This window comes from Cnephaeus nilssonii, assembly GCF_951640355.1.
Source record: "Cnephaeus nilssonii genome assembly, chromosome: 11".
Classification (NCBI taxonomy): Eukaryota; Metazoa; Chordata; class Mammalia; order Chiroptera; family Vespertilionidae; genus Cnephaeus; species Cnephaeus nilssonii.
In genome coordinates, this window is record NC_137082.1 from 48,659,758 (window position 1) to 48,686,710 (window position 26,953).

The 26,953-nt window shown below is 40.5% G+C and overlaps 1 protein-coding gene across 6 annotated transcripts in view; it reads left to right on the top strand.

Annotated features, from left to right (window-relative positions):
• The window catches only part of CCDC102B (coiled-coil domain containing 102B), a 165,183-nt gene extending 138,741 nt beyond the window's left edge, over positions 1 to 26,442 (top strand). For 4 of the 6 annotated variants that reach the window (XR_013814191.1, XR_013814192.1, XR_013814193.1 and 1 more), the window contains 3 exons: positions 3,572 to 3,675; positions 7,763 to 7,884; positions 25,087 to 26,442. Coding sequence is in view for 2 of the 6 variants with exons in the window: in XM_079784199.1 (XP_079640325.1) it covers positions 3,572 to 3,675; positions 25,087 to 25,090 (108 nt within the window). In the remaining 4 variants the exon portion in view is untranslated. The remainder of the gene's footprint in view (positions 1 to 3,571; positions 3,676 to 7,762; positions 7,885 to 25,086) is intronic. The other 2 variants (XM_079784199.1, XM_079784200.1) reach the window with 1 other exon arrangement.
• The last annotated feature ends 511 nt before the right edge of the window (positions 26,443 to 26,953 follow it).

Genomic DNA, 26,953 nt, shown 5'->3' on the forward strand with positions numbered 1-26,953 from the left:
TAAAAGTAAGCAGCTGGTTTACTGGAGTAGCTAAGGAAAGCTCCATCCTTCTGGCCAGGGTACCTGTGTTTTCTACTCACAGTGTTACAAGGACTGGCTGCATCAGTATCACTCAGGACCCTGGCGAAATGCAAAAGTCCTGAGCCCCACCACAAGCATTATTTGCACCTTGGACACTTGTTATTGCACCTAAACCATGCTTAAAATTAGTTTAAAAGTATATTTATTTCTTATTATAAATTCTATAATACCATGGCACAGATTTAGAAAAATCAACAGCTAGAAATTTCCACCAGCATTTTGGTATTATTTTTTAAAATAATTTTGCACTACTCACAATGTTGTAAGGATTTAAATAACATTTTAATGTCTGCAGAATGTTCCATCAGAGTGATGAACTATAATTAAATAACATTTTTAGTAACCATTCAGGTCAATTCGACTTTGTCATGATCATACTAAAAATAATTGTACAGGAAGAGCTTATGTGTGTCTCCGATATTTTTTTCAGATATTTCAATAGATGATGAATAAAAGACCATGAATGTTAATTAAAACTTGTGATATATACATCTCTACTCCACTTTTGACTATAATAAAATAACATCTACTTATTTTAAGTATCATACTCTAGTCAAACTATAATGTATTTCATATAGTTCAACCAAAATATTCCTTTAATACATAATAGTACCTGTCTGTGATGAAGCTTTCCAAATAGTCATCATATGTCCCATATTGTATTCATATATAAAATCCATAATGATAAAATTGAAGCTGAAACATTATAAATTGAAGAAGAAGTATAAAAGACACTGTTATTCATAATTAGATAATTTAGGAAGTGCCTTGGAACTGACACTGTCATGCCAAATAAGTGGGTTTTTTAAGTAGATATTTAAGAAAGAAGAAACATAAAAGTCTTTGAAGTAAATCCAATAAAATGGAGTGTGAAACTGCTAATGAATAAATTATACTTCATTGAGAGACTTCAGGAATGACTTACAAGATGTAAAATGTACCATGTTCATAGACAAAAAAAATTTTCAAAATTATGTCAAATGTACTTAAATTTCAGAATTAATGAAATTCCAAGCTAAATACAAATAGGGTTGTTCATGGGATTTACTAAGCTATTTTTAAAATGATGAAGAATTAAGAATATTCTTGATATTTCTGAGGAAAAGAGCTGCTGGGAAAAGGGAGCTTGGCCTGTGTTATATCAGGATTTACAATGAAGGTGCTAGGAATTCAGTGTGAAAGGTCAAATATTAATCTCCACAGTAGAACATATAAGCAGACTTTATAGAAGAAACTTTATACATGGAATATATAAAATTTTAATATGATAGATTGATATGTCAGATCAATAGGGGAACAACTTATTCAATATATGTTCCTATTAAAATGTGTGTCTATATAGAAAAAATAAAATTGGTATTTACCTCATATAATATATAAAAATTAACTGCAGCTTCATTGAAGACTTAAGTGACAAATGGAAAACTATTAAATTTTAGTTGAAAATACAGATTATTTCTCTGAACTTTGATTAGGGAAGTATTTTTAACATTATTAAATATATCCCAACTATAGGATAAAATATTGATAAATTTTATTTAATAAAATAAGCATTCAAAGAGCTCTTAAATAAGTATAAAAATAAGTTATGAATTTCATATATACTTTGTAAAGATATTTGGAACACATAATTGACAAAAGGTTAGTATTGAGATTATAACATTAACATGTACAAAATTTTTTTTAAAGGAAAGCTCCTAGAATAATGAGCAGAAGACCTAAATAGGCACAAAAGAAAAACACTAGGCCAAAAAAATGTAGAGGTATCAAAAACCATTAATCAGGGGTTGGCCAGAGTTTTAATATCTCACAATATTGAGTGTTGGCAAAGTTGTGCTCAAATAGATCCCTTCTAATTGTTTTTAGGAGGCAAATTAGTGGGGAACTTGGGGCAATATCTTGTAAAATTAAGCATCAACAAAGGATAACCTGGCAGTTGTCCTCCTAGGTGTGTCTCAAGAGAATACTTTGCATCAGGATACATATGCAAAAATGTTCAGAGCAGCATAAGGCTGCAAACAATCTAATACTCATGCATAGGAGGGTGGCATGACATCCTGGCCTATGCATGTAATATTATAATGTACTAGTGGCCCGGTGCATGAAATTTGTGCACCGGGGAGGGGGTGGTGTTCCTCAGCTCGGCCTGCACCCTCTCCAATCTGGGACCCCTCAAAGGATGTCCCACTGCTGGTTTACAGGGATTGGGCCTAAACCAGCAGTCAGACATCCCTCTCACAATCCGGGACTGCTGGCTCCAGCCACTCACCTTCCTGCCTGCCTGACTGATCACCCCCAACTGCCCCCTGTGCTAGCCTGCTCAACCCCACCTTCCCTCCCCACTGGCCTGCTCAGCCCCAACTGCCCCCCCCTGCTGGCCTGCTCACTCCAACTGCCCCCCCCCACTGTCCTGATCACCTCCAACTGACCCCCACTGACAGCCTGCTCACCCCTAACTGGCTCCCCTGCTGGTCTGCCTTACTCCCAACAGCCTCTGCTGTCCCATCCTGGCCTGATCACCCCCCAGAGACCCAAGGTCCCAACCCCTCCTTTTTTTCTTTTTCTTTTTTTGTTTTTCAGCACCTCCTTGAGTGGAGGTCAGGCTGGCTGGAAGCAAATATCTAGGATTTATTTATCTTCCATAATTGAAACTTTGTAGCCTTGAGTGGAGGCCAGATTTGGCCAGGGTGGGCAGGAAGCTTGGCTTCCTCCATTGCCAGGGCAACCCAAGCCTCCTGCTTGCTCCAGCTCCATGGCCAGCCGCCATCTTGGTTGGGTTAATTTGCATACTCATTCCTGATTGGCTGGTAGGCGTGGCTTGTGGGCATAGTGGAGTGATGGTTAATTTGCATGTTCCTCTTTTATTAGTATAGATAACAGACAACTACATTGAGATGCCAATATAGATGTCTTAGCAATTGAATTTAAATAGCAAATGTCAGAAGATTACATATAGTATGATACCCACAATACCTATTTTTTATGTTTAAGTAAAAAAACACCTAAAAGAAAACAATATATTTAAAAATATATATTTGCCCCAATATACTATACTATACATATATACACATACCAACACACTTGGAATATATATACAGATATATGGATAAACATACATATGCTATGCTTAAATATAAACCAATACACACATAAATACATATGTATGTTAATACTATATGTTTTCAAAATCATGAGAATAATAAGCACAGGTTTTGAGACAGAGACTCAGGTAGAGGAGCAATTGGGGAGGTGGGTGGGAGGCAGTGCCTGGGTAGAAAAGATGTCAAATATTCTAGAGTCTGTGTAGATGTTTATTTTATTATTGAATATATGCATTATATTATTGAAAAATAAATGCATATTTTTATATATTCATGCATACCTACAAAAGAAACTTATGCAGGATAATGTACCATGTAAAAAATTGAGAAAATCCTTTTAAAAACAAGCTCTATCATTTTAAGTGAAGCATTTTCTACTTTGCTTTCAGCTTGATGACGTCCTGAATCAGATCCGTAAGCTCCAGAGATCTCTGGATGAACAGAAAGAAATCAATGAAAACTTGGAAACTGAACTCAGGCACTTACAGAACCGGTAATTATTTCACAAAATGTGTTCAATTCAAGTTTGGGACCTTAGAAAAGAAACTCTTGGTATCTTTTAAAAAAATCTTTCTCTTAAATATCAATAACACTATTTTCATTAACTAGAAATATTAATGAAAGAAGTTTACAATCAATACCTGAATCAACAGACATCTAGCTCTTACTATTTTTTGTAATAGATGTCGAATATTACAGTAAAGACAATTTGAATATTCAAAAACAACTCCAATTCTAAAAGTTATAGATTTTCTGAAAGGCAGTAGGAGCTTCCAGAATTCATTTTACAGAAAACACAATTATAATATCTGCAAGAAAAATTAACTTGTAAGCCATACAGTTTGCTGGGTAGTTGATAAAAGAATCAGTGCATTAAGTAAAAGTAATGGTTTGAGTAACTGATAGATTTGTGTAAATATGTGTTTTATCTATGTGATTGAGGGGACATGTGTGAGAAATGTTTTCACCCTAGAGAGGTAACAATAAGTGTGGTATAATTCTTGATACAAAGCAAACGTGGGCAGCGGTGTCAAACAATATGATTTGTATTATAAGGAGACTGAAAGGACAAGGCAAGGTTTGCACTCTAATTTATACAAATATTCTCAGAAAAGTAAGAGATTGCCTATGATTGAAGCTTAGATAAAGCCACAAGCAGTCTAGGCAATGAATAGGCCTTTGACTTTTCTCTGGGTAGACATTTGCAATAAAACCACAGAAAAGCCCACAGCATTGGACAGTAGTATGTTGGTATAAATCAGGCTGAAATAAAGCTGTGCTTTCCCTCTGAGTTAAATGAACAAAGCCAAGTATAAAATTGTACTTAGAGGAATAGTTCCTTAAGATCTTTGGATATAGTGTAGAATACTGCTTCATATTTAAGTTTAGATTTTAAGATAAAGGAATTTACATTAGAAAGGCACTACATAAACTTACATATAGCTATTTGCAAATGGAGCCAACTTGTAAAATTTAATTCAGTTAAAAATATGCCTGGTCTTCCTCAACACCCCCCTCTTCATTAATTAGTGGGAGAAATGAAAATCTACTAATTGATTAATGAGTAAAGCTTACTTTATACGAGAAATTATCTTGTCTCTTTCTAAAAGGCTCATCATTCACTGAGCCTTTCCTATTGCTCCTGTTTCTTTCTCTGACTTGGAGGAGGGTCTGAAGAGTAGGAATCAGAGGACTGGGGGCAAATAGACCAGCTGCTGGCCTTTCACTGGTCTCCAAGTGTGCACTGCTGAACGTGTTTGCTAGTCTGTATGGTAATACCTAGTCTATGTTCCGATGATGAAATGTGAACTTGGTTATTATTGCTTGATATTTCTTTTGCTGAACTGGCTCCAGCTTGGCTCTTTCCAATGAAGCCTCAGTTGTCTCCCATCCCATATCCTACAAAGCAACTGACTGAGGAATACACCCAGCTAGAACCTTCAGTGTGGATCCTGGGAGGGGCTCTCCTCTCAGCCACAAATGAGAACTGAGATCAGCTTTGAGAAGCTAAATGCACCTTTCTCTACCTGATCATGCTTCTTTGCTTTTCTGTGGCTATGCCACACGTTGGTGTGGGGCAGTGAAATGCATCTTCCTTCCAAGAAACCAAATATAGGTGAAAAACAAGTCTCTCACTATATCTAGCCTTCAATACCTGACTTGCCCATCTGTAGACATAAAGGGGACCCACAAAAGACCCTGAATAGTCAAAGCAACTTTGAGAAAAGAGGAACAAAGTTGGAGTTATTACACTACCTGATATAAAACTATACTGCGAGGCTATAGTAATCAAAACAGCATGGTAGTAGCATAAAAGCAGACATAAATCAAGGGAACAGAAAAGAGATTCCACAAATAAACCCTCATTTATATGGTCAATTAAACTATGACAAAGGAGGCAAGAATATACAATGGGATAAAGACAGTCTCTTCAATAAATGGTCCTGGGGAAAACTGGGCATATACATAGAAAAAAATGAAAAGTACCAGTTTCTTACATCATATACAAGAATAAACTCAAAATTGATTGGACTGAAATGAAAAGCCCCAAACCATAAAACTCCTAGAAGAAAACATACACAGTAAACTCTTTGACATCACTTATAGCTGTACTTTTTGGATATGTCTCCATAGGCAAGGGAAATAAAAAGTAAAAAAAGGTACAACATCACTAAAAAGTTTCACAGTGAAGGAAACCAACAAAAGGAAAAGACAAACTACTGACTGGAAGAAGGTATTTGCCAGTAATACATCTGGAAAGGTGTTAATATTCAAAATATATAAGGAAATCATACAACTTAATACCAAAAAGACAAACAATCTAGTTAAAAAGTGGGCAGAGGACCTGAACAGACATTCTCCAAAATAGGTGTGCAAATGGCCAATAGACATATGAAAAGATGCTCAACATCACTGATCATCAGGGAATTTATAGTTTATATTGAATCTAAAAAAATATTGCAATAGGGCAATTGAAAATTTTATGTAAAATGTGAAGCAATATATACAGGAAATAATTTGCCTTTGGTTATTCTCATGTTTTTAATACCTATCTTATGACATGACTTTTACAGAGGTTAATAAAAATATATGCAACAAAGGAGCTGTTAGTGGATTTTAAACCAGGCTGTTGAAAATATGGTCTTGTCTCCACATCCCAAGAGGAACTGTTATACAGACTTTGAAGATGAGTATAGAGTTAACATATGCATTGTGCACATTTCACTCCAAAATGCAAAGACAACCTGGCTTGGCCCTAACTTATTTCTAGGAACAGAAATGGGATTGATATCGGAAACAAAATAATCTCCAAAGCATTCTTGCCTTGGTTGGTGCACAGCTCTCCTTACTGTGGATGAACTTTGGGCACATCACACCAGATGGAGTGGAAAGCTTGAGAATGGTTATTTTTTATTTTAATACATTTTTATCTGTTAACAGATCCATTTCTTAATCATTGCCTATTTTTATTTACTTCTATATTTGTCTCTGTGCCCATCATTTCCTTCATACTACTTTTATTACTCAGTAAATTAATTCCAAATGAACAATGGTATGTGATAAGCTAATTGGGAGTGAATTCCCACTTAGGCATAGCCCTTTCATCTTGGAATTTCTATTTTCCAACATTCCTAAAGTCCTTGTCTTTATATTTTGTACTTAAATGCCTTGTATGCCACTCAGATTTTAATAAAATAATATTATTCATAGTAAAAAATTTTAGTCCTTCAGTTTTAATTCAAGTTTTTTCTTGTTTTATTTAAAATCATCTTTGTGTATTATAGATGCCATATTTTCAGAGCTCTTTGCAGATATTGGGTAAATATTTATTTTTATTCTGATTTTTTTTCTTGTTTCTTTCCAATTACAATGTTCTTGTTTGTTGGTTTCAACCTTTACTTACGATTCTCATTCTTCTGGCTTCACACAGGATTGGTAAACGCTCTCGGGTGAACCTCAGCTTTCTCTGAGGCTGTCATCTCTTGCTTCATTTCTAGGCCATGATTTCTAGTGGGATTGTGGGAAACTATTTTCTTCTTTTCAGAAGCTTTGGCTCCCAAACAGTCTCAGAATTCAGCAATGTTTTGGGAAAGCTGCCCTTCAGGTCTTGAATTTGTCATTCCAGTTCCCTGTGGTCCCTGAAGTAGAGCTCATTTCCTCTCCCAGCCCCACCCAAACAGCGGTCTGTGCCTGAGTCAAGCCATCATAGAACTGGCATCTTCTCCAGGAAAATCATAGAAAATGACTGGTGGCCATCAGCGCCCATCCAAAGGGTTCTCTCATCTCTGTAGTTTTAGTCCATCTAGTTCTGTTGCACCTACACATTTCAAAAATATGATATTGCAATTTGGCCATTTATTTTCTATTGGTTGGCAGTAGCCTTGTCCCGGGGAAGGCTATTTTCTCTTATTTTGAAGCAGAGGTCCCATCAATTGAGTTTAAAATTATATGATGTCACTTTTTTTTTTAAGTTTCAAAATGTAGTTTTCATATTCAGATTTCATCCTCATAGGATTATTCGGTCTACTGATCTAAGTAGAGTGTGAAACATCATTTTGGATTTTTTTTTGTCCCTTTAGTAGCTATTCATTGGAAGATATTAGAGTGCCTCAGCTGTAGAAAACCAGATGGTTGTGGAATACTCAACAGTTGCTGCTGCAACCGTGTGTTGTGTAGGAGATACTGGAAAATTCTTATACTGGTGAGTCGCAGGGGGAAAGCTCTCTGCTCTCGGTCCCTATCTACTCAAGTTCTCTCTCTCTCCCCACCATGGAGACTTCGAGACAGGCAACCAACACCATGCCCTTAAATTCACCAGATCCTCAGGATCAGTAGGGCATTTTTGGAATAAAAGCCACAGTGAGGCACACACAGTTTCCATAAGGCATTCAGAGGTGGTGGAGCTAGGATCTGCTAGGGGAACCAACATCCCTCACAAAGCAGGTCTGCATCTTTTCCCATAAAATGTGCCCCATCCATCAACATGTGGTCACACCCTGGTTATCACTCCAATGATTCTGATAGAAATTAAAATATGAGAAGCCCTCTTGGAGTCGCCCAGGTGTGCCCACAATGCCATATTAATTATTGCAGAGATGGGGCCTGAGGAGGAGGAGAGCAGAAGTAGGGTAGGGGCCAGGGGAAGCAGAGGGTCTGTGCTCAACTTGCCCTCTTCCATGTTTCCAGATTCACTCCTGGGCCTCTTTTATGCGGAATATAGATGGGTGTTACTTTGAGTTAATCTGAGAGTTTTGTCTTTGAGAAAAGGGTTTAAAATATTTAAAAAATATCATAAATAAAAAATCAGTGAGCTTTCTTTTCTCCCTTGCCTGCACATGTTTGATGTTGTCTGTTCTTTGTTCTCCTCTAAAGGCTTACACTGGGCAGGGCTTACTGCTTCCAGTTTCTCCTCTACACTCGCTTTGGGAACTTAAGACTGATTTTGTTTCTACTAAGTCATTTCAGTTATTTTTAAATTGTTGAATTTCTTAATGGCATCTCTGTAATTAAGGTTAGGAATACAATTACATTTTCAATATCCCACAGATGAGGAATTGTTCATCTTTATATTTGCCTTTGTTCTTCCTGCCCTTCTAGAAATACACAAGTAAAAGTTGGAGATAAAAATGCATAATTTTAAGTAAATTTTGTTTTATCCCGGCTTTGATGATAATTGTCAATGCTTTAGATTTCAATCAATGATTAATCATTTTTGATGGTCATAAATGGTCAACCCACACCACAATTTCCATATTACTGAATTCCTAAATGGATGACACCATTGGGGGTGGGGGAGGCAGTTCCTTGAGTACATTTAAACTTCTAGTAAGGGTCATAATCCCAGCTAATATGTATTAATTTATATAGTGAGAATTAGACCCAGATTAGTATTTCTTTATCATACAAATTTTTTATTGGGTGTATTGGGGTGACACTGTTTTGCAAAGCCATAATGAAACCTGTGTACAATTGAAAGCATCATCTGCACACTGCATCATGCACCCATCACCCCAAGCAAACTCTCATTCCACCACCCTTTACCCCCTTTGCCTTATACTCTCTCCAAGCATTTTAAACATTTAGTTTTTTCCCCTTCTGAATTATGAAAGAGCTTTTCAAGTTTGTTAAATTTTTATTGCTACTAGTACTCTGATTCAAGACAACTTTAAAATCTATTTTATGGGCTTTCTTTTATCTTATCTCTTCTATAATGCCTCATGCCTCCATCATAAAGGTCATTTCATGCTGTACCTTGTGGGAGATGCCTAACAGAATTGAACACAAATGCAATTTCAAAATTTAAGTTTTCTTAGAATGTTTACTCTATTCTGACTTCCTTTTATCATATTTTTCTGTAATCAAATATCCTTGCTGTTCATTTTCTTCCATTAACTGTTTTGATTATTTATTTAAATTTTCTTATATGAAGAGACATATATTCAGGTTAAATTGCCTTCATTTAATAAATTAATTTTCTAAAACTGTTGTAGAATTCATAACTTGTGGTCCTAATGGAATAGAGAAAACATGACTAGCTCAAACTTACAACAGAAATGACAGTTACCTTGACAATTTAGACGGTGAGTCATAGGGACTAGGAATAAGAATAAAATTTGTTCCAGCTGTTGATTTTCAAGCAATGAGAACCATAGCAATTTGGCAGTTAGTCACATTTGAAATGCTCTGACACCTTCCTATTAAAATACCTATTACACATGGAAAAACCTTAAAACGTTTCAGCAGCAGTGGAAAATCACATGCTGTAATTTTTTGGTTGGGAGAGAGCATAGCATTTATGTCAGGAGGCGTCAGAACCTGCCTGCCCACCTCAAGCATGATCTGGTCTTTGGTTTTCCTTCTCTCGAGTTCTGTTCACGTACTAGTATGTCCCTATTTTGTCCCACTTTAATTTCTCTTTATCCTTTATTTCAGAAGAGTGTGCATTTGGTTGGCAGCTCTTAAATCACTAAATGAATGGTTTCCTCTTTCCACCTTTGCTCTCTATCATTTCCTGCCAAATTATCCTTTCTTGTTCCAACAGGAACTCTTGGCAAGGAAGAAAAAGCATATGAACTACTTCAGGGATATATGGCAAAGATAATCGACTTTAGACCTATGTGTTACAAAGGCTTTCTGCTTGGCCTGAGAGTGGTATGCTTTATGCCACAATTTTTATACTATTTTGTAAACCAAGTTCAGTACTTTGTCTCACCTAGCCACAAATTTATAAAGTTATGCAAAGATAGGTCACTGCTAACATGTTTCTTGGATGGTTTATGGTCTAAAATTGTGCTGTAGTAGTTTTAGGTCATTTAAATGTCACTTGGGATTTAATACAGTCATTGCCAATACAGAACGATTAATAAAACACTGTAATAAATTATGTTAAAAATACAGAAAATATGTTTCGTGGGCAAAATAATCTCTCATTCCTAAAACTTTCCTTGTGGCTTCTACAGAGGATTACATCATCAGATTTGCATTACTAAGAATAGTAAGTGTTCTCTAAAAATGAGCTGACCCACTCTCTCTTCTACTCAGTCTCCAGTATTGAAAATTAAAATTAAATTCTCAAAAACTACTAAATAACAGATATATAATGTGAGCCAGATATAAGCCATGTAAAAAAGAAATTGATGAAATTAACTATAATAATATAGTATATTTAGTGTTATCAATATGCAATAAATATAAAAAATGAGATAAGCAAATAAATGGAAAGATATTCTATGTGCACGAATTAGACAAAACAATTGTTAAAATATCCATATAACCCAAAGCAAGCTACAGATTCAATGCAACTCGTGTCAAAATTCTAGTAGCATTTTTCACACAAATAGAAAAAAAATCTAAAATTTTAAGTAATCATAAAAGGCTCTGAATAGCCAACAAATCTGCAAATTACATACTCTCTGATTTTAAACTATGTTACAAAGCTATCGTAATTAAAACAGTATGGTGCTGGCATAAAAAGACACACAGATCAATGGAACAGAAGTAAACCCACAAATATATGGTCAATTAATTTACAACAAAGGAACCAAAAATGTGTAATGAGAAAAAAATAAGTCTCTTCAATAAATAGTGTTGGGAAAACTGGACCTGCAAAAGAATGAAAGGAGACCACTAAAATGAACTCAAAATGACTGAAAGGTTTGAATATAATTCCTAAAACTATAAAACTAGGAGAAAATATAGGTAGTAACTCCTAGACATTGGTCTTGATGATATTTTGGGATCTGATTTCTAAAGCAAAGGCAACAATAGCAAAAATAAATAAACGTGGCTACATCAAACTAAAAATTTTCTGCGCAGCAAAAAGTATCATCAACAAAAGAAAAGCCAACCTAAATGGGAAAATATTTGGAAAATCTTATATATAATAAGGGTTTAATATCCAAAATATATAAAGTAAATATATAACTCAATAGCAAAAATACTCTAAACAATCCAACTAAAAAATGGGCAGAAGATCTGACTAGACAGTGTTCCAAAGAAGACATACAGATGGCCAACAGACACATGAAAAGATGCTGAACGTAACTAATCTTCAGGGAAAATGCAAATCTGAACCAGAATGAGTTATCACCTCACACTAGTTAGAATGTTAATTATCAAGAGGACAATAAATAACAAATTTCGGTGAGAACGTGGAAAAAGGGGAACCCTTACACACTATTGGTGAGAATGTAAATTGGTGCAGCCACTATGGAAAAACAGTACCAACAATCCTCAAAAATTTAAAGTACAGTAGAACTACCATATGATCCAGCAACTTTATTTCTGGGTATTTATCCAAAGGGTCAAAACACTAATTTGAAAAGATATGTTCCACCCGATGTTCACGGCAGCATTATTGACAATGGCCAAGACATGGAAAACCTAAATGTATATTGATGGACGAAGGGATAAATAAGTATAAATATTTAGCAACAAAAAATAAAATCTTGCCATTTGTAATGACATGGGTGAACTTTAAGGGCATTTTGTTATGTGAAATAAGTCAGAGAAGACAAATACCATATGATGTCACTTACATTTGGACTCAAAAAAAAAAAGAAAAAGAAAAGACAAGCTCATGGTTGCCAGAGGAGAGGGATGGTTAGTTGAGGGTGAGTGAAATGGGTGATGGGTGAGGGGGGTCAAAAGGTACCAACTTCCACTTATAAAGTGAATAAGTCCAGGAGATGTGATGTGCAGCATGGTGACTATAGTTAATAATACTATGTTGTATACCTGAAAGCTGCTAACAGAGAAAATCTTTAAAGTTCTCATCACAAGAAAAAATAAATTTTTATAACTGTGTATGATGACAGATGTGAACTAGATTGTGGTGATCACTATGCAATATATACAAATATTGAACCATTTGAATACTACACTGTATATTCACTATCCAAAGTCTAGTCTCCTTCTGTCATCATATATGTTCCTTTATTATTATTACTAGAGGCCTGGTGGGGTAACTTGGCCTGGCCTGCGGGGATCGGGCCAAAACCAGCTCTCTGATATCCCCCAAGTGGTCCCGGATTGAGAGAGGGTGATCCTTGGTTGATGCACCTGGAATTGGGCTCACTCCTGTCTAGTTCTGGGTGTGTCACCCGAGAACCGCAACTGCCAAGTCACCACAGCTCAGCAGCTCCTGCATTGAGCATCTGCTCCCTGGTGGTCAGTGCATGTCATAGCTACCAGTTGGAGGGTCTGCCCCCGGTGGTCATTGTGCATCATAGCTACTGGTCAGATGGTCATTTAGGCTTTTATATATATATAGACTAGAGGTCCGGTGCATGAAATTTGTAGGGGGGGGGTCCCTCAGCCTGGCCTGTACCCTCTCCAATCCGGGACCCCCCTGTGGGATTGGGCCTAAACCAGCAGTTGGACATCCCTCTTGCAATCTGGGACCGCTGGCTCCTAACTGCTTGCCTGCCTGCCTGCCTGATTGCCCCTAACCACTCTGCCTGCCTGCCTAATCGCCTCTAACTGCTCCCCTACTGGCCTGATCGCCCCTAACCGCCTCTGCCTCGGCCCCTGCCACTGTGGCTTTGTCTGGAAGATGTCCAGTCGATCTGGTCTAATTAGCATATTACCCTTTTATTAGTATAGATTATTTTGGCTTTGTCTGGACCATTTAAAATGGTCATTTTCTACATCAAGCTACAAGTTAAAAATATCCACCATTGTTCTCCTATGCCAGGGGTCCTCAAACTTTTTAAACAGGGGGCCAGTTCACTGTCCCTCAGACCATTGGAGGGCTGGACTATAGTTAAAAAAAAAAAAACTATGAACAAATTCCTATGCACACTGCACATATCTTATTTTGAAGTAAAAAAAAAAAACAGCAAAAACACCCGGCGGGCTGGATAAATGTCCTCGGCGGGCCGCATGTGGCCCGCGGGCCATAGTTTGAGGATGCCTGTCCTATGCTTTGCCTTTAGTGCCCACCCTCTAAAATTTGAGCATGTAAATCAATTCTCAGACTACTTATATTGGAAAATATCAGTCATAATAGTGTTCTGTTTTATCATTACTAGTGACTTTCTGGAATATTTGTTTGTTTTCCGAGTAAGAGAAATATATTGTGTGGAAAAGCAATTTATGAATGTTAATAGCATTTTACATTGTTTACAAATCTTAAATGCCAAATTTGCATTTAAATTTGAGTTACTCAAATTTAAGCAAATTCAGTAAGTTATACTATGAATTATCTATTTTAGAAATATCTTAAAATTTCTGATTTGCAAGAAAATAAGCCAATATTATTGGTGCATCCCTCTTAAAAATCTCCATCATTCCGTGGATTTTCAGTCATTAGAGGCATTTGTGAAATGGTATCTCCTGAAAATTCTACCCTGTACAAAGCATATTATCAAATTTATTTCCTAATTTTTAATCAAAGCTATATCAGCACATATTTTATAGAATCAACGATTCCCAGAAGGTTTGTTGACATATACAACATTTCCTACTATTGGCATATTATTTGCTTCTTGTCATCCAAGCTCTAGCTGATATGGTTTCCACCTCCACTGTTTACATTATTTATTGATTTCTTGCTATAAAAGATAATTTAATTCCCTCTTTCTTCTTCACCAGGCATGCACATTTTCTTCCCTGAATATCACACCCTCCTCTCAATACAGTTTCACTAAAAATTTATTTTAATATCCAGGGTTTAGATTACTACGACTGTATAGTAAGGCAGACTTGAGTCATGTACTCAGCTATGACTGGTTTTCTTGCTGATACAACTTGCATTTCTTTTTTTTTATTGTCTAAAGTTTTACATATGTCTCTTTTTCCCCCAATTGATCCCCTCCCCCATCCCTTCCCAGACCGGGCAAGCCCCCACCACCCCAGTGTCTGTGTCCATTGGTTATGCTAATATGCATACATGTAAGTCCTTTGGTTGCTCTCTAAACACCCCCCCTACCATTTGTCTCTATATCGATCTATTCTTGTTCATCAAATTATGTTGATCATTATATCACACAGATGAGCGAGATCATGTGACATTTATCTTTCTCCAACTGGCTTATTTCGCTTAGCATTCTGATCTTGCTCTTTCGTTGCCCTGTTTCTCACGCAGGAAGACCAGTGCTGCCTGTCTGGCTCCATTTCTCTCTGCAGCATTTTGAACAATCCCTCCAGTGAGAAATGCAGGGTTAGTGTGGGTCTCAGTTCATGTGCTTTTTCTTCTCTTAAAATTCATAGCATAGTCCAGTGCTTTCAACTGTGTTTTTATACATTTTTAATACATTCCACCCCATTTTGATAATCATTTGAAGCAGTTGGATAAGTTCTATACCTAGCTATCTTGTCTTGTTGAGAAACTATTACATTTTTGACATTCTATTTCAGCCACTCCCTAACGAATCAGAAAAGTCAATCTCCTCTTAACTTTATACCTTCTTTCCTGCTCCTATTCTGGTTTAGATTACCATTATCTCTCCCCTGGGATTCTTACTTCCAACTCCTATCTCCAGTTAGTTCCAGGGCATGGCCTATTTGGAAGAGGTGTTGTAGAAACACAATTTATATTTTGTCACTCTCCAGGTGAAAACTTTTTAATAGCTTCTCATTAAATTTAGAATAAATATTTGAACTGCTTACAATGACCTATAAAACTTGGGATGATGTAAGCCTACTAAATGGGTTTCTCTGCTCTTTTCTGTTCCTTCTTTATGCTTCAGCAGCATTGATATTTGCTTTTAATTTCCTGAAACTGCAAAGCTCTATCCATAGCGCTGCTTTGGCACCATTCATCTTTATGGCCATGACATCATGTTCATCCTTCTCCCCTGACTTCTTTCTCTTATTTTATGTGACAGCTTACATGTTACTCCCTTAGGGGGAATTCCCAGATCCCATAGAACTTCACCCTAAATCTCACAGCACCCGATCTTTTAAATCATGTCACACCGAAATATGACCTCCTGCATGCATACAGGCACATGCTTTTGTCTAACATCCAAATTTTCTATCACATGTAAGCCTCTTGAGGACAGGGATCATGTCTTTGTATGTTTGTTTTATTTATCTTTCCATGCCCAGCACTTCTACATGGTCTGTGGTCATGTAATAGGTCCTAAACAAATATTTATTGAATTTATGAATAAAGGAATTTTTAAAAATCAGCATTTGAAGGCTTAATAGAGAATCAAAATTTTCAGAGTCTTAGAAAACTAGAACAAGAAGAAGCCATAAAGATTAACAATCTCATTATTACATCCTTGTAATAATCCCTCTGATAATGTTACCTGCACTTAAATCATTCCTTTGTTAGGGAGTTCACTATATCATAAGGAATTCTATTATTTTCAGACACTTCCTATTATAGAAAAATCTCTTTTTTGCATTGAATTATTTTACTTAAAATCTTATAGCAACAGTTCTATCATTTGTCCAAAATAATTCTGAAAACAATTACACATACATTTTCTTTCCTTTTGTGATATCTTCTGAAATGAAACCACTCAAAGTCACAATTGAAAATGAAAACTATTCTTCATTTCATTGAGTGTTAAAGAATGGCATTTCATTTTGAAATGCTATATCATCATTGGAATTCTTTAAGCTATACAGGGTGGAGCAAAAGTAGGTTTATAGCTGTTTTGTTACACAAAACACAGTATATTCTTGTATTATTTACTAATTATTGTATTATTTTCCATACAGACAACTGTAAACCTACTTTTGCTCCACCCTGAATATTGGATTGATTTCATTATTCCTGTGCACATTTAATGACCCATATTTGAATGTACTGCAAATAAGAAATTTTGATTTCAGCCAAGTGAAAATAACATACATTAGAAGATGAATTTATATGAAGTCTTCTATTTTAGCTAATCTGAACAAAAATTAAATCTTTATAGTGTTCATTTTCCCATTACTTATTATCAAAAAGGAAATAAAAATCTTTGGGTCTATATATACGCATTAGAGAAAATGCAGTAACTGTTTTGAATGAGCGGATTCATATGTAACATAGAAAATCCAGTTACCCAGGTTAGCTGTATGTGTGTGTGGTTTAGAATCATATCTATATTTTATATCACAGAATTATAATGTGATCAAAAGAGAAAATATGTTTGAAAGCATTTAAGAAATGTGTAAGTGAAATGTTCTACTACCCATTGTAATAATGAACACTTTTAAAGAGCTAGTATACAGTTTTTTGAATAAAATGCAGCACCAATCACAGACGGTTGCTTGCTTTTATATGCATGAAACAATTTGCAAAGTTGCATTATTTTATTGTGGTTCTTTGGTCTCGACTTCTGAATAATTATCATTACTCTTCTTAGGGATGTAGATGTTTGCTTACACCGTGACCCACTTTCTCTCAGCTATTCTTTGGAGCTATATTAGACACCTCTAAAATTGCATTAGGTTTTATGGGTCACTCATACCATTAAATGAATTATTGTTTCAGCACAATAAATTACATTTTCCAAATTGCTGCCTATATAGAGCATCATTAATCTAGGAAAATTGAATGTTTGGTGCTGTAATTACATATCTGATCCTTTCAATATTCTGGCTGAATATAAAATATAAACCAAATGTGATATAATGGAGTTTTAGACATTACACTGAAATCTAATAAGAAAAAAAAAGTTATCAAAATGACAACAAATAACAAGTGTTGGCAAGGATGTGGAGAAAATGGAACCCTTGTGCACTATCTGTGGGATTGCTAATTGGTACAGTCATTAGGGCAAACAGTATGGAGATTCCTTAAAAAATTAAAAATAGAACCACCAAATGACCCAACAATTCCACCTCTGGGTATCTATCTGACGAAAATGAAAACATTGTTAACTTAAGAGACACACCTAAAAAATAGAAACTCTGAGTTGAAAGGTGAGGAAGCTAATAATTTGTGTCGTGTGTAATCAATCCTATGTAATAAAAGGCTAATATGCAAATCAACCGAACAGCAGAACGACCAGTTGCTATGACACTCACTGACCATCAGGGGGCAGATGCTCAACGCAGGAGCTGCCCCCTGATGGTCAGTGCATTCCCACAGGGGAGTGCCGCTCAGCCAGAAGCCAGGCTCACAGCTAGCGAGCTCAGCGGCAGCACTAATGATGTCTGACTGAAGGCTTAGGCCTGCTCCCCCTAAGCCTTCAGTTGGACATCTCCTGAGGGCTCCTGGACTATGAGAGGGCACAGGCTGCGCTGAGGGACCCCCCGAGTGCATGAATTTCATGCACCAGGCCTCTAGTAGTCTCATAAAAATATACCTTTATTTCCACTGCTATTGGGGCATTAACCTACTTTTATCATATGGCATTCATGAAATAAATTTATAATTGGCACCTACTCTGTTGTAGATGCTGTATTCTGCTGGAAACAGATTAGACAGACGGACATGGTCATTGATGCTTGGGTGTGATTCAGTGTGTGCGTGGGGGTGGGCAGTAAAAATAGATGAAAATATTATTAAAATTACATACTATTTTGAATATTCAACAACAACAAAAAACCCCACAGGAAATGTCAGGATGCTGCATAAACAATAGTGGGATATTTGGGGCTACTTTATGGTTTACACTTTTGGAATTGATACATAGAATATCATGTCTGAGAACTATAGTTTGACCAAGACATCTAAAGAGAACTATAGTTTGACCAAGACATCAAAAAATCCTTTCCCAGGATCTTGATTTGGAAATGGTGAAATTTCCATATACAAATAATTTGATAAATGCAGATCATTCACTCAGATCACCCTTGTCTCACTGCCAATCTTGTTTTCCTCCATGAATCCCTTAGCTTCATGGAAGGCCATGCCTCAATTACATCCATAGTTTTGAAATTTGAAATTTAAACTTCTCTTAAATTTAATATAGTGTATTTCTTCCCCTCTGTTTCCTTACTTTGTGCTTCTGTTATTGCCAAAACATTCCACTGCTTTTCATTGTTAAATCTTGTCTGTGCCATAGACAGTTTACGTACCTGTGGTCTACTCCAAGTGATCATTGAAGGGAGATTGCTGAGGACACATAGAGCTGGAGACTCACCTGATTCTTGTTGACTCACTGCTTTCTGATTTCTCCACCTGGACTTGTAGTGATATACTTCTATAATTCTGATTTAATTTTGCTTATGGGAAATTATGCAAGTGCAGGAGCTCTACAACCTTTTACTGAAATAATTATTTTTCAAATCCCCTAAAAGCAGTTACATAATTCAAGAGAAGCAAAATATTCATTCTAGGACTAGTAAAATGTTCATCACAAAAGTTTTTTTGAAAAGTTATGTTTTTTACTTAACATGCTTCATTTTCTTCTTTTTCTTCTGTAAAGAGAAATATAGAATAACTGAGGCCCAGTGCATGATTGAATCATGCACGTGTAGGGTCCGCTACACGCTTTCGCTTTTCGCGGTGGAGCTGGGTGCCTGTCCGCTGGTGCACCAGGCACCTAGCTCCCCCACTTTTTTTTTTTTTTTTTAATTTCTTTATTGATTAAGGTGTCACATATTTGTCCTCATCCCCCCATTCCCATCCCACACCCCTCCCCTTGGATGCCCCAACCCTCTGTTGAACTTAAGCATTGGTTAGGCTCATATGCGTGCACACAAGACCTTTGGTTGATCTCTCCCCCCTCCCCCCACCCTCCCCTATCCTCCCTCTGAGGCCCGATAGTCCGATCGATGCCTCCTTGTTTCTGGTTCTGTTCTTGTTCATCAGTCTATGTTGTTCATCATTTCCCCTAGATGAGCGAAATCATGTGTCACTATAGATATACTTATAAGAATTGAATGTGCGACGAGCAATAATAGTTATGCTGACAGGCAAATGAATCAGTCTGTAGTGAGTTTCTTTCTGGACCAACAGTTCTTTTGAGACCCAATATCAATGTCCACCGGTTCCCTATGAGTACATGTCGGCACTGACCCCTCAGCTCTGGATGGTGGACAAATGGTGGTAATGCAGGTCCGACTCCCTCTGGTTTGGTCTCGGCTGGACCCAGGGGCACTGCTTCACCCGGATCCAGGGGCCCGCGGCCTCGCCCGGGCCCGGGGCCCAGGGCTCACCCGGATCCAGGGGCCCGCGGCCTCGCCCGGGCCCGGGGCCCAGGGCTCACCCGGATCCAGGAGCCCGCGGCCTCGCCCGGGCCCGGGGCCCAGGGCTCCTCCGGATCCAGGGGCCCGCGGCCTCGCCCGGGCCCGGGGCCCAGGGCTCCCCCGGCTCCAGGGGCCCGCGGCCTCGCCCGGGCCCGGGGCCCAGGGCTCCCCCGGCTCCAGGGGCCCGCGGCCTCGCCCGGGCCCGGGGCCCAGGGCTCCCCCGGCTCCAGGGGCCCGCGGCCTCGCCCGGGCCCGGGGCCCAGGGCTCCCCCGGCTCCAGGGGCCCGCGGCCTCGCCCGGACCCGGGGCCCAGGGCTCCCCCGGCTCCAGGGGCCCGCGGCCTCGCCCGGACCCGGGGCCCAGGGCTCCCCCGGCTCCAGGGGCCCGCGGCCTCGCCCGGACCCGGGGCCCAGGGCTCCCCCGGCTCCAGGGGCGCACGGCCTCGCCCGGACCCGGGGCCCAGGGCTCACCCGGATCCAGGGGCGCACGGCTCCAGGGGCCCGCGGCCTCGCCCGGACCCGGGGCCCAGGGCTCACCCGGCTCCAGGGGCGCACGGCCTCGCCCAGACCCGGGGCCCAGGGCTCACCCGGATCCAGGGACGCACGGCCTCGCCCAGACCCAGGATTCAGCCTCACCCGGACCCAGGGGCGCACGGCCTCGCCCAGACCCAGGATTCAGCCTCACCCGGACCCAGGGGCGCATGGCCTCGCCCGGACCCAGGGGCACGTGGCCTCACCCAGACCCGGGGCCCAGCCTCACCCTGACCCAGTTCCCAGCCTCACCCAGACCCAGGGGCACGCGGCTTAACCCGGATCCAGGACCCAGCGGGGTTTCGTCTTCTTGATCCCATTTCCTGTTGGTCAATTCCATCTCAGTAATTCCTTCGGCCATTTTCTCAGAGCTCCAGGGCAGCCGCCGCAGAACTCGTTGGGCGGCGGGCTCGGCGAAGCTCCGGTGTGCCCGGTGCGCGGCAGCGGGCTGGTCCGGGGTGGCTGCGTCGGCCCTTGGGTCTGCAGCGGTGGCCAGTCACCGAGCGTGCGCACCTGGCCGCTTCCGGGGCGTTGAGATTCTTGAAGGACTCGGAGGTCAGCAAGCGCGGAGTCTCCCACCCCATGACTCCCAGGGGCTCGTCTGTCCGTGCTCGGCAGCGAGTGGGGCCTTCCCCTCAGCCGGAGACCGCTGGGGGAACTGCGCCGAGCACGTTCCAGGCCGCCACTGTGTCGTCTGAGCCGTAGTTCTTAAAGTGTGATCTTTGGGTCGCCGGCATCAGCATCATCCCGAGTACCCCTCTCTTTTATTCTAGTTGTAGAGCGTCTGCTCAGTCAGCCCTCCGGTGGTTCTGGATGGTGTCTGCTCCGCTCTCCCGTCGTAGACTCAAAATTGTTGTGGTGGGCAGCAATCAGGCTTCCGCCCTATGCCTCCGTCTTGGTCTTCCTTTGTATAGTTAAGTCTTGATTGTTGTTGGTGTCGCTGGGAGGAATTGTCCTCCAGGCCAATTGGCCGTGCAGATCCTCTGTGTCTATAAAGGAAGAGTTGCTGTGTAGGAGACAGATTTATGGGCCGGGTCTTGGTGCAGCAAGGCTTTGGCGCTCATTGATTCTGCCTCTGGAATGTGTCCTTTATGCGAGTGGTTGAAATCTGGTGTCATCTCACACCGTCCACTAGATGCCCTCGTTTCTGGGTCTCCAATGGTGTGTAGGTCAGCTACTACCTGAGACCACTCAGCAGGACTTACGGCAGAAACTGCAGTTTCCTCCTCCTGTCTGAGCGTCCCTAGAACAGTCCGACTTGAACTGCAGTTTATCTGGTCAAGCTGCCATAGGGCAGGCCACCCACATGCAAAAGCCGTTGCTTGGAGCCCAGGTGCGGGTCTGCAAAACGAGCGGGGCGGGTCCCAGGGCGGGGCGGGTCTCAGGGCGGGGCGGGGCCTCAGGGCGCCACCAGGCCATGGCGAGGCGAGCCGCACTGGCTGCAAGTCTGCTTTTTCTGTTTTCCACGTTTCCAAGCCCCCTCATTCCGCACTCCAGCGCAGCAAACACTGATTGCTGGGCGCACCTCCACAAGGAAGTCACTCCCACTCTCCGACAGGAAGGCCGAGAGTCCAGCCTCTTCCCGCAGGCGTCTGGGGAGCTAATCTCCCCTAGGGTTGGAACAAAAGCCACAAGTCCCTTCCCCCGACCCACGCACCTCCGCACCTCAGCTTCTCCAGAGTTCGCTCTTTCCTCTTCTCTCTTAGCTGTAAATCCACCATTCAGCCAGCTCTCCTGTGGTTCTGGGTGGCAGACGCTCTGTGTGCGGCGAAGTTCCTTTGTTTAACTTTGTAATTGCTGTGCGCGAAGTTCCTTTGTTTGACCATGCTGCCTTCTTAGTTCTCCTCTCTCAAAATGGCTAGAGGACTTGAGTGTAAGACAGGAAGTCTTAAGAATCCTCTAAGTCGGTGTTGGCGGTCTCCGGGGCCCCCGAGGATCTCAGTGGGGAGCTGGGCCAGGTCGGTGACGCGGGTGAGTCCGTCTCGCAGAAAGATGGTCTCTTCCTTCACCGAGAGCCGCTGCGCCGAGTCCGCGGTCGCCGCCACAGCAGCTGCCGCGGCGCCCACGAGCTCATGGCCCCGGCTGCGGTGCTGGCTGAGAGGAGCCGCCGCCCGGTCTGGGGAGACGCGAGCAGGAGTCGCCGCGCTCACCAGTCCATCTTTTAGTTGTTTTTCCATAACTGCCATGAGAGGCAGCAGATCAGCCGTTCACCTCCGCCGCCATCTTCGCAATCTTAATCGCTCCCCCACTTTTGATGGTCCGCGGCTGCTGAGGGGGGCTACCCTGCTGTTGAGAGGCACAGCTGGGTGTCCGTGGCAGGCCTCCTCAGTGGCCTCGGATCTGGCCGTTGAGAGGCGCAGGGGGAGGGAGTCCCGCCCCTTGTGCCTCTCAACAGCAGGGTAGCCCCCCTCAGTGGCAGGGGATCCGTGCCTCTCAATGGCCGGATAGGCCACCCCGAGTCCCGCCTTCCACCGCCCAATCGTGGGCGTAGCAGAGTGATGGTAATTTACATGTTACTCTATTATTAGATAGGATGAAGCAAGAAAATATTCCTGACACTTATATTCTACTAGAGGCCCAGTGTATGAGATTTGTGCACTGGTGGGGGGCGTGGCCTGCAGGGATCAGCCTGCTGTGGGAGCTCTACTCATCCCTGTAAGCCGAGTGGCTGTGGACCCGCCTCTGAGCAGCTGCTCCCTGGTCTGGCATCTTCCATGGAGCCAGAGCACTCGCCTCTCCAGGGACCGGGTCAGGTCCGGGCCCAGGGACAACAGCACTGAGAAGTGGCGGAGTAGGCCTCAGTCACTCAGCAGCCACGAACCTGCTTCCCAGCCTCCGGGGTCCACTCTGCAAGTCTAGCAGTGGTGCTGTGCAGCCTGCGGGCATCCAGAGGAGGCAGCAGGGAGCGAGGAGGAGCCTAGGGTGAGGAGGCAATGATCGCAGCCCAGGTTCCTGCACGTCGGCCCGAGTTTCGCAGCCGGTCAGCCGAGCGGCACTCCCACTGTGGTAGCGCACTGACCACCAGGGGGCAGCTCCTATGTTGAGAGTCTGCCCCCTGCTGGTCAGTGCACATCATAGTGACTGGTCGACGGGTCAGTCTGCCATTTGGTTGCTGGGCTTTTATTATATAGGGTGCTGGATAAGATAAATATGTTTTATTTATGTCTTTAACTATATTATTGCAGTTAGATATTCTGATCGCTTTTTATTATGGGTGGGAATCTGCTCAGGTCTTTTAATTTTTTTAGAAGACAAGCTCCCTGTCTGTAAGGAAATTAGTTTGTCATAACTGAGCCTACAGAAGTTGTTTTCAGGGAGAGGGAGAGGAAGAAAGGGGTGGGGGGGGGGAGGGGAGAGAGAGAGAGAGAGAGAGAGAAAGAGAGAGAGAGAGAGAGAGAGGACACTACAGAAATCTCCTGGTTCAAACCAGAAGAAACAAGCTTGTGGATGTCCCATTGTTAATGTTTATAAACTCAGCCTTCCAGAATCACTTGTGTTACTACTGAGCCCTTTTCCAGTTTTATTTTCTTTATCTAAAAGATATAGCCTTAACATCAAAAAAACTTAAAACATTTTAATATTTCTTATATGAAAAGATGCTGTTTACTTAAAGTGTTAAAAAATCTAATGGCAATATGAATAGATTTTTCTTTAAAGATTAGTAAAGAAAAAGGTAAAAATGATAAAACAGTATCATTAAAAATGCATCATTTTTCCTTTTCCTTGATGTTGTTTGTTTTTATTTTGCAGTAGGAAGGGTAGCAGCTAGCAGGAATTATCAGTATATCCCATTTCATTTTCCTTTGGCTTTCATTCCTGAAAATATAGTCAGGCCCACTTCTATTACCACAGACTGGGTAGCTTATAAACAACAACAAAAACCATTTATTTGTCACAGTTCTGGGGGCTGGATGTCTGAGGTCAGGGTGCCAGCATGACCAGGTGAAGCCCTCTTTTAATGGCAGACTTCTCTTTGTGTGTTTTCATGGTGGAAGGGACTAGGGAACTCTGTGGGGTCTCTTATAAGGACACTAATCTTAATCATTGGGGCTCCACCCTTGGGATCTAATCACCTCCCAAAGGTCACACCTTCTAACACTATCATATTGGGCCCAGGATTCTCATGTCAGTGTTTAGGGACACACGGAGGCCACAGCAGGGTCCTCCCTAAATCTCGGCCTTCCTTGTTCTGATTTCTCACCTGGCAGCACAAGTTTTACACAGAGAGATATCTGAAAGTCTATACAATGTCATCTAAACTAAATATAACCATCATTGAGGTGCCCACACAGAGATGTCCAAAGTGTGAGCAAAACCCTGCAGGGTCTGACACCACCGACCATGCATGTAGCATTCTTCCAGCAATGCAGCCAAGCCCACTGCAGCCGGCCAGGGCCCCCGCCCAAGGCCTCCTAGCTGTACTTGCATTTAGGATAGAAAAATCAGTTCCACTGTTTGCATGTACTGGTAGGATCATATTTTGTTCTGACAGGTGATTTTAGAGAGAGAAAAAATCCTAAGTGAGATTTATCTACAAACTATATAATTATGAATTAATATATTCAGCAACATCCCTTAGGTTATCTGTGTAAGATTACTAGTCAGGAAATATTGTCTAGATGGGAATAATAGTTGTTCCCATGAGCACATATATGCTAAAGCTACAGCAAAATTCAGTTTTACCTTGACTCAAAAAGGCTATAAAGGGAAGAAATGATATTTCCGCCTACGTTACTACTAATATCTTGGCTATGTAGGTGCACTAATGTTCATTTTTCTTTCTCTTATTTTAGATGATGACTGAGGCAATGAGACTGTCACCCTGTGAAGTTTAGAAGTGGAAAAGAAAGGCTTACATACTGTTCATTTTGTGTTTGCCACCCTGGCTGTTGTTGTCTACCCTATGGAATCGAAACCTTCCCAGCCTCACCATTCGTAGATCCTGATTGTCAAATAATGTCATTCTTCTATGCAAAGATTTTCCTCTTTCCAGATAGCCTAAGCATTTTGGTGAAGTTATGGTTAATTACATATTGAGGTTTTCCTATCTGCATGTCTCATGATTTATATTCGCGTCTCAATAATTAACTTTATTGTTATTATTGGATCTCATTTTCTATCCTATTTTCTGTAAAGTACCATGATTCTATCACATTCAATTATTTTAATCATCTTTTTCTGCTCAGTGTCCTATTTCATATGGCATGTCACAATTATAAACTATTTAAATGATTTTAAACATATTCTTATATTGCTTTAAAAGCAGAATGTGGTTATCTCCGTGTTTGTGTGTATATATACATATATAACTATGCAATGGAGAATCAATTTCCAGGTCACTGTGTTCCCCCTGGATCATATGATGCTGAGTTGAGCTGGCCCAGAGATGTTTCTGGAAATTGTCTTTACCTGTGTACGTCAAATATGAACATAAAGCTTATTGTAGGCTTTTAATATTCTACTAGAAAGACACACACAATTTTGTTTATATGGCAAGGCTTAGAAACACAGCTTCTTATTAAGAATTTGCCTGGAGACCATGTTAGCCCTGTTTGTACTTTTCACACTGGCCATAGGTATGATAAACCTGTATAGTCAGGTGACCTGATCACATAACAATACCACTTTCCAATAAATTAAAAAACAAAACAAAATAGCCACCCTTATTTCCTTCTGTGTGCCATGTACCATACTTGGTGGGAGTCATGGGATGAGGTTGCCATTGACATTATGAAGACAGACAAAGGCCCCCACCTATTTTGAAACTTATCCAGTTACAGATAGGTAGAACATTGTGGTCTGACTCAAGCCCATGTCTTCTGTATCCTATAGCTCATTTCCATCCACTCAGTTACACTACAGCTCTGGGCCCGCGTATAAAGATGTTGCCATATTTGAAGGAGAATAGGGGAAGTCTGATACTCAATTTTATTTTCATGAGAGGTGCCCCTATGACATTGTAACCACTGAATTAAATAAATCTACTTTTGAATTAGAATATTTTGTAATTATTGCGAACATCTTTTCATAGAACTTACCCTCAATTAGAAGTAGACTTGGGTTCTTACCTAGGACTTGGTTTATGTTTCACTATTAAACCTACAAAATTTACATTTAATATTTAAACCTACAAAATTCACACAGTCTGTCAACACTGAAATTGCATAATGATTTTTCTGGCTTCTGATTTTTACTATTACAATATAAACAACATAGACTTCATTTTTATAACTAGTAATTTTAACAAATGTATTTTATCATCCTATATACCCTGTTCATCTTTGGTGGTTTGTATTTTAAAAATGTATTTTAATGTGTCTCATAACTGTACCACATTTTCTCTAGTAAACTGAGAACATGAAGGCTGTATAGATTTGAGAGCCCAACATACATGGTTCATTTCTTACAGATGTGTGATTTTGAACAGTTAACCTTAACCTTTGCTTCTATAACATGGATATCATATCCACTACATTGAAATATTTTGACAGTAAAATATGTTAAACATGTACAAAATTTGGTATAATTGCTAGGACACTGAAGAAGCCCAATACATTTAGTTTACTATTGATTTTTTTGAGGACAAGTACTGCTCATATCTCAGCCAAAAGCTGGGAAAAATATTTGAAACATTTTATGGAGTTCTGATAGTAGTTTTAA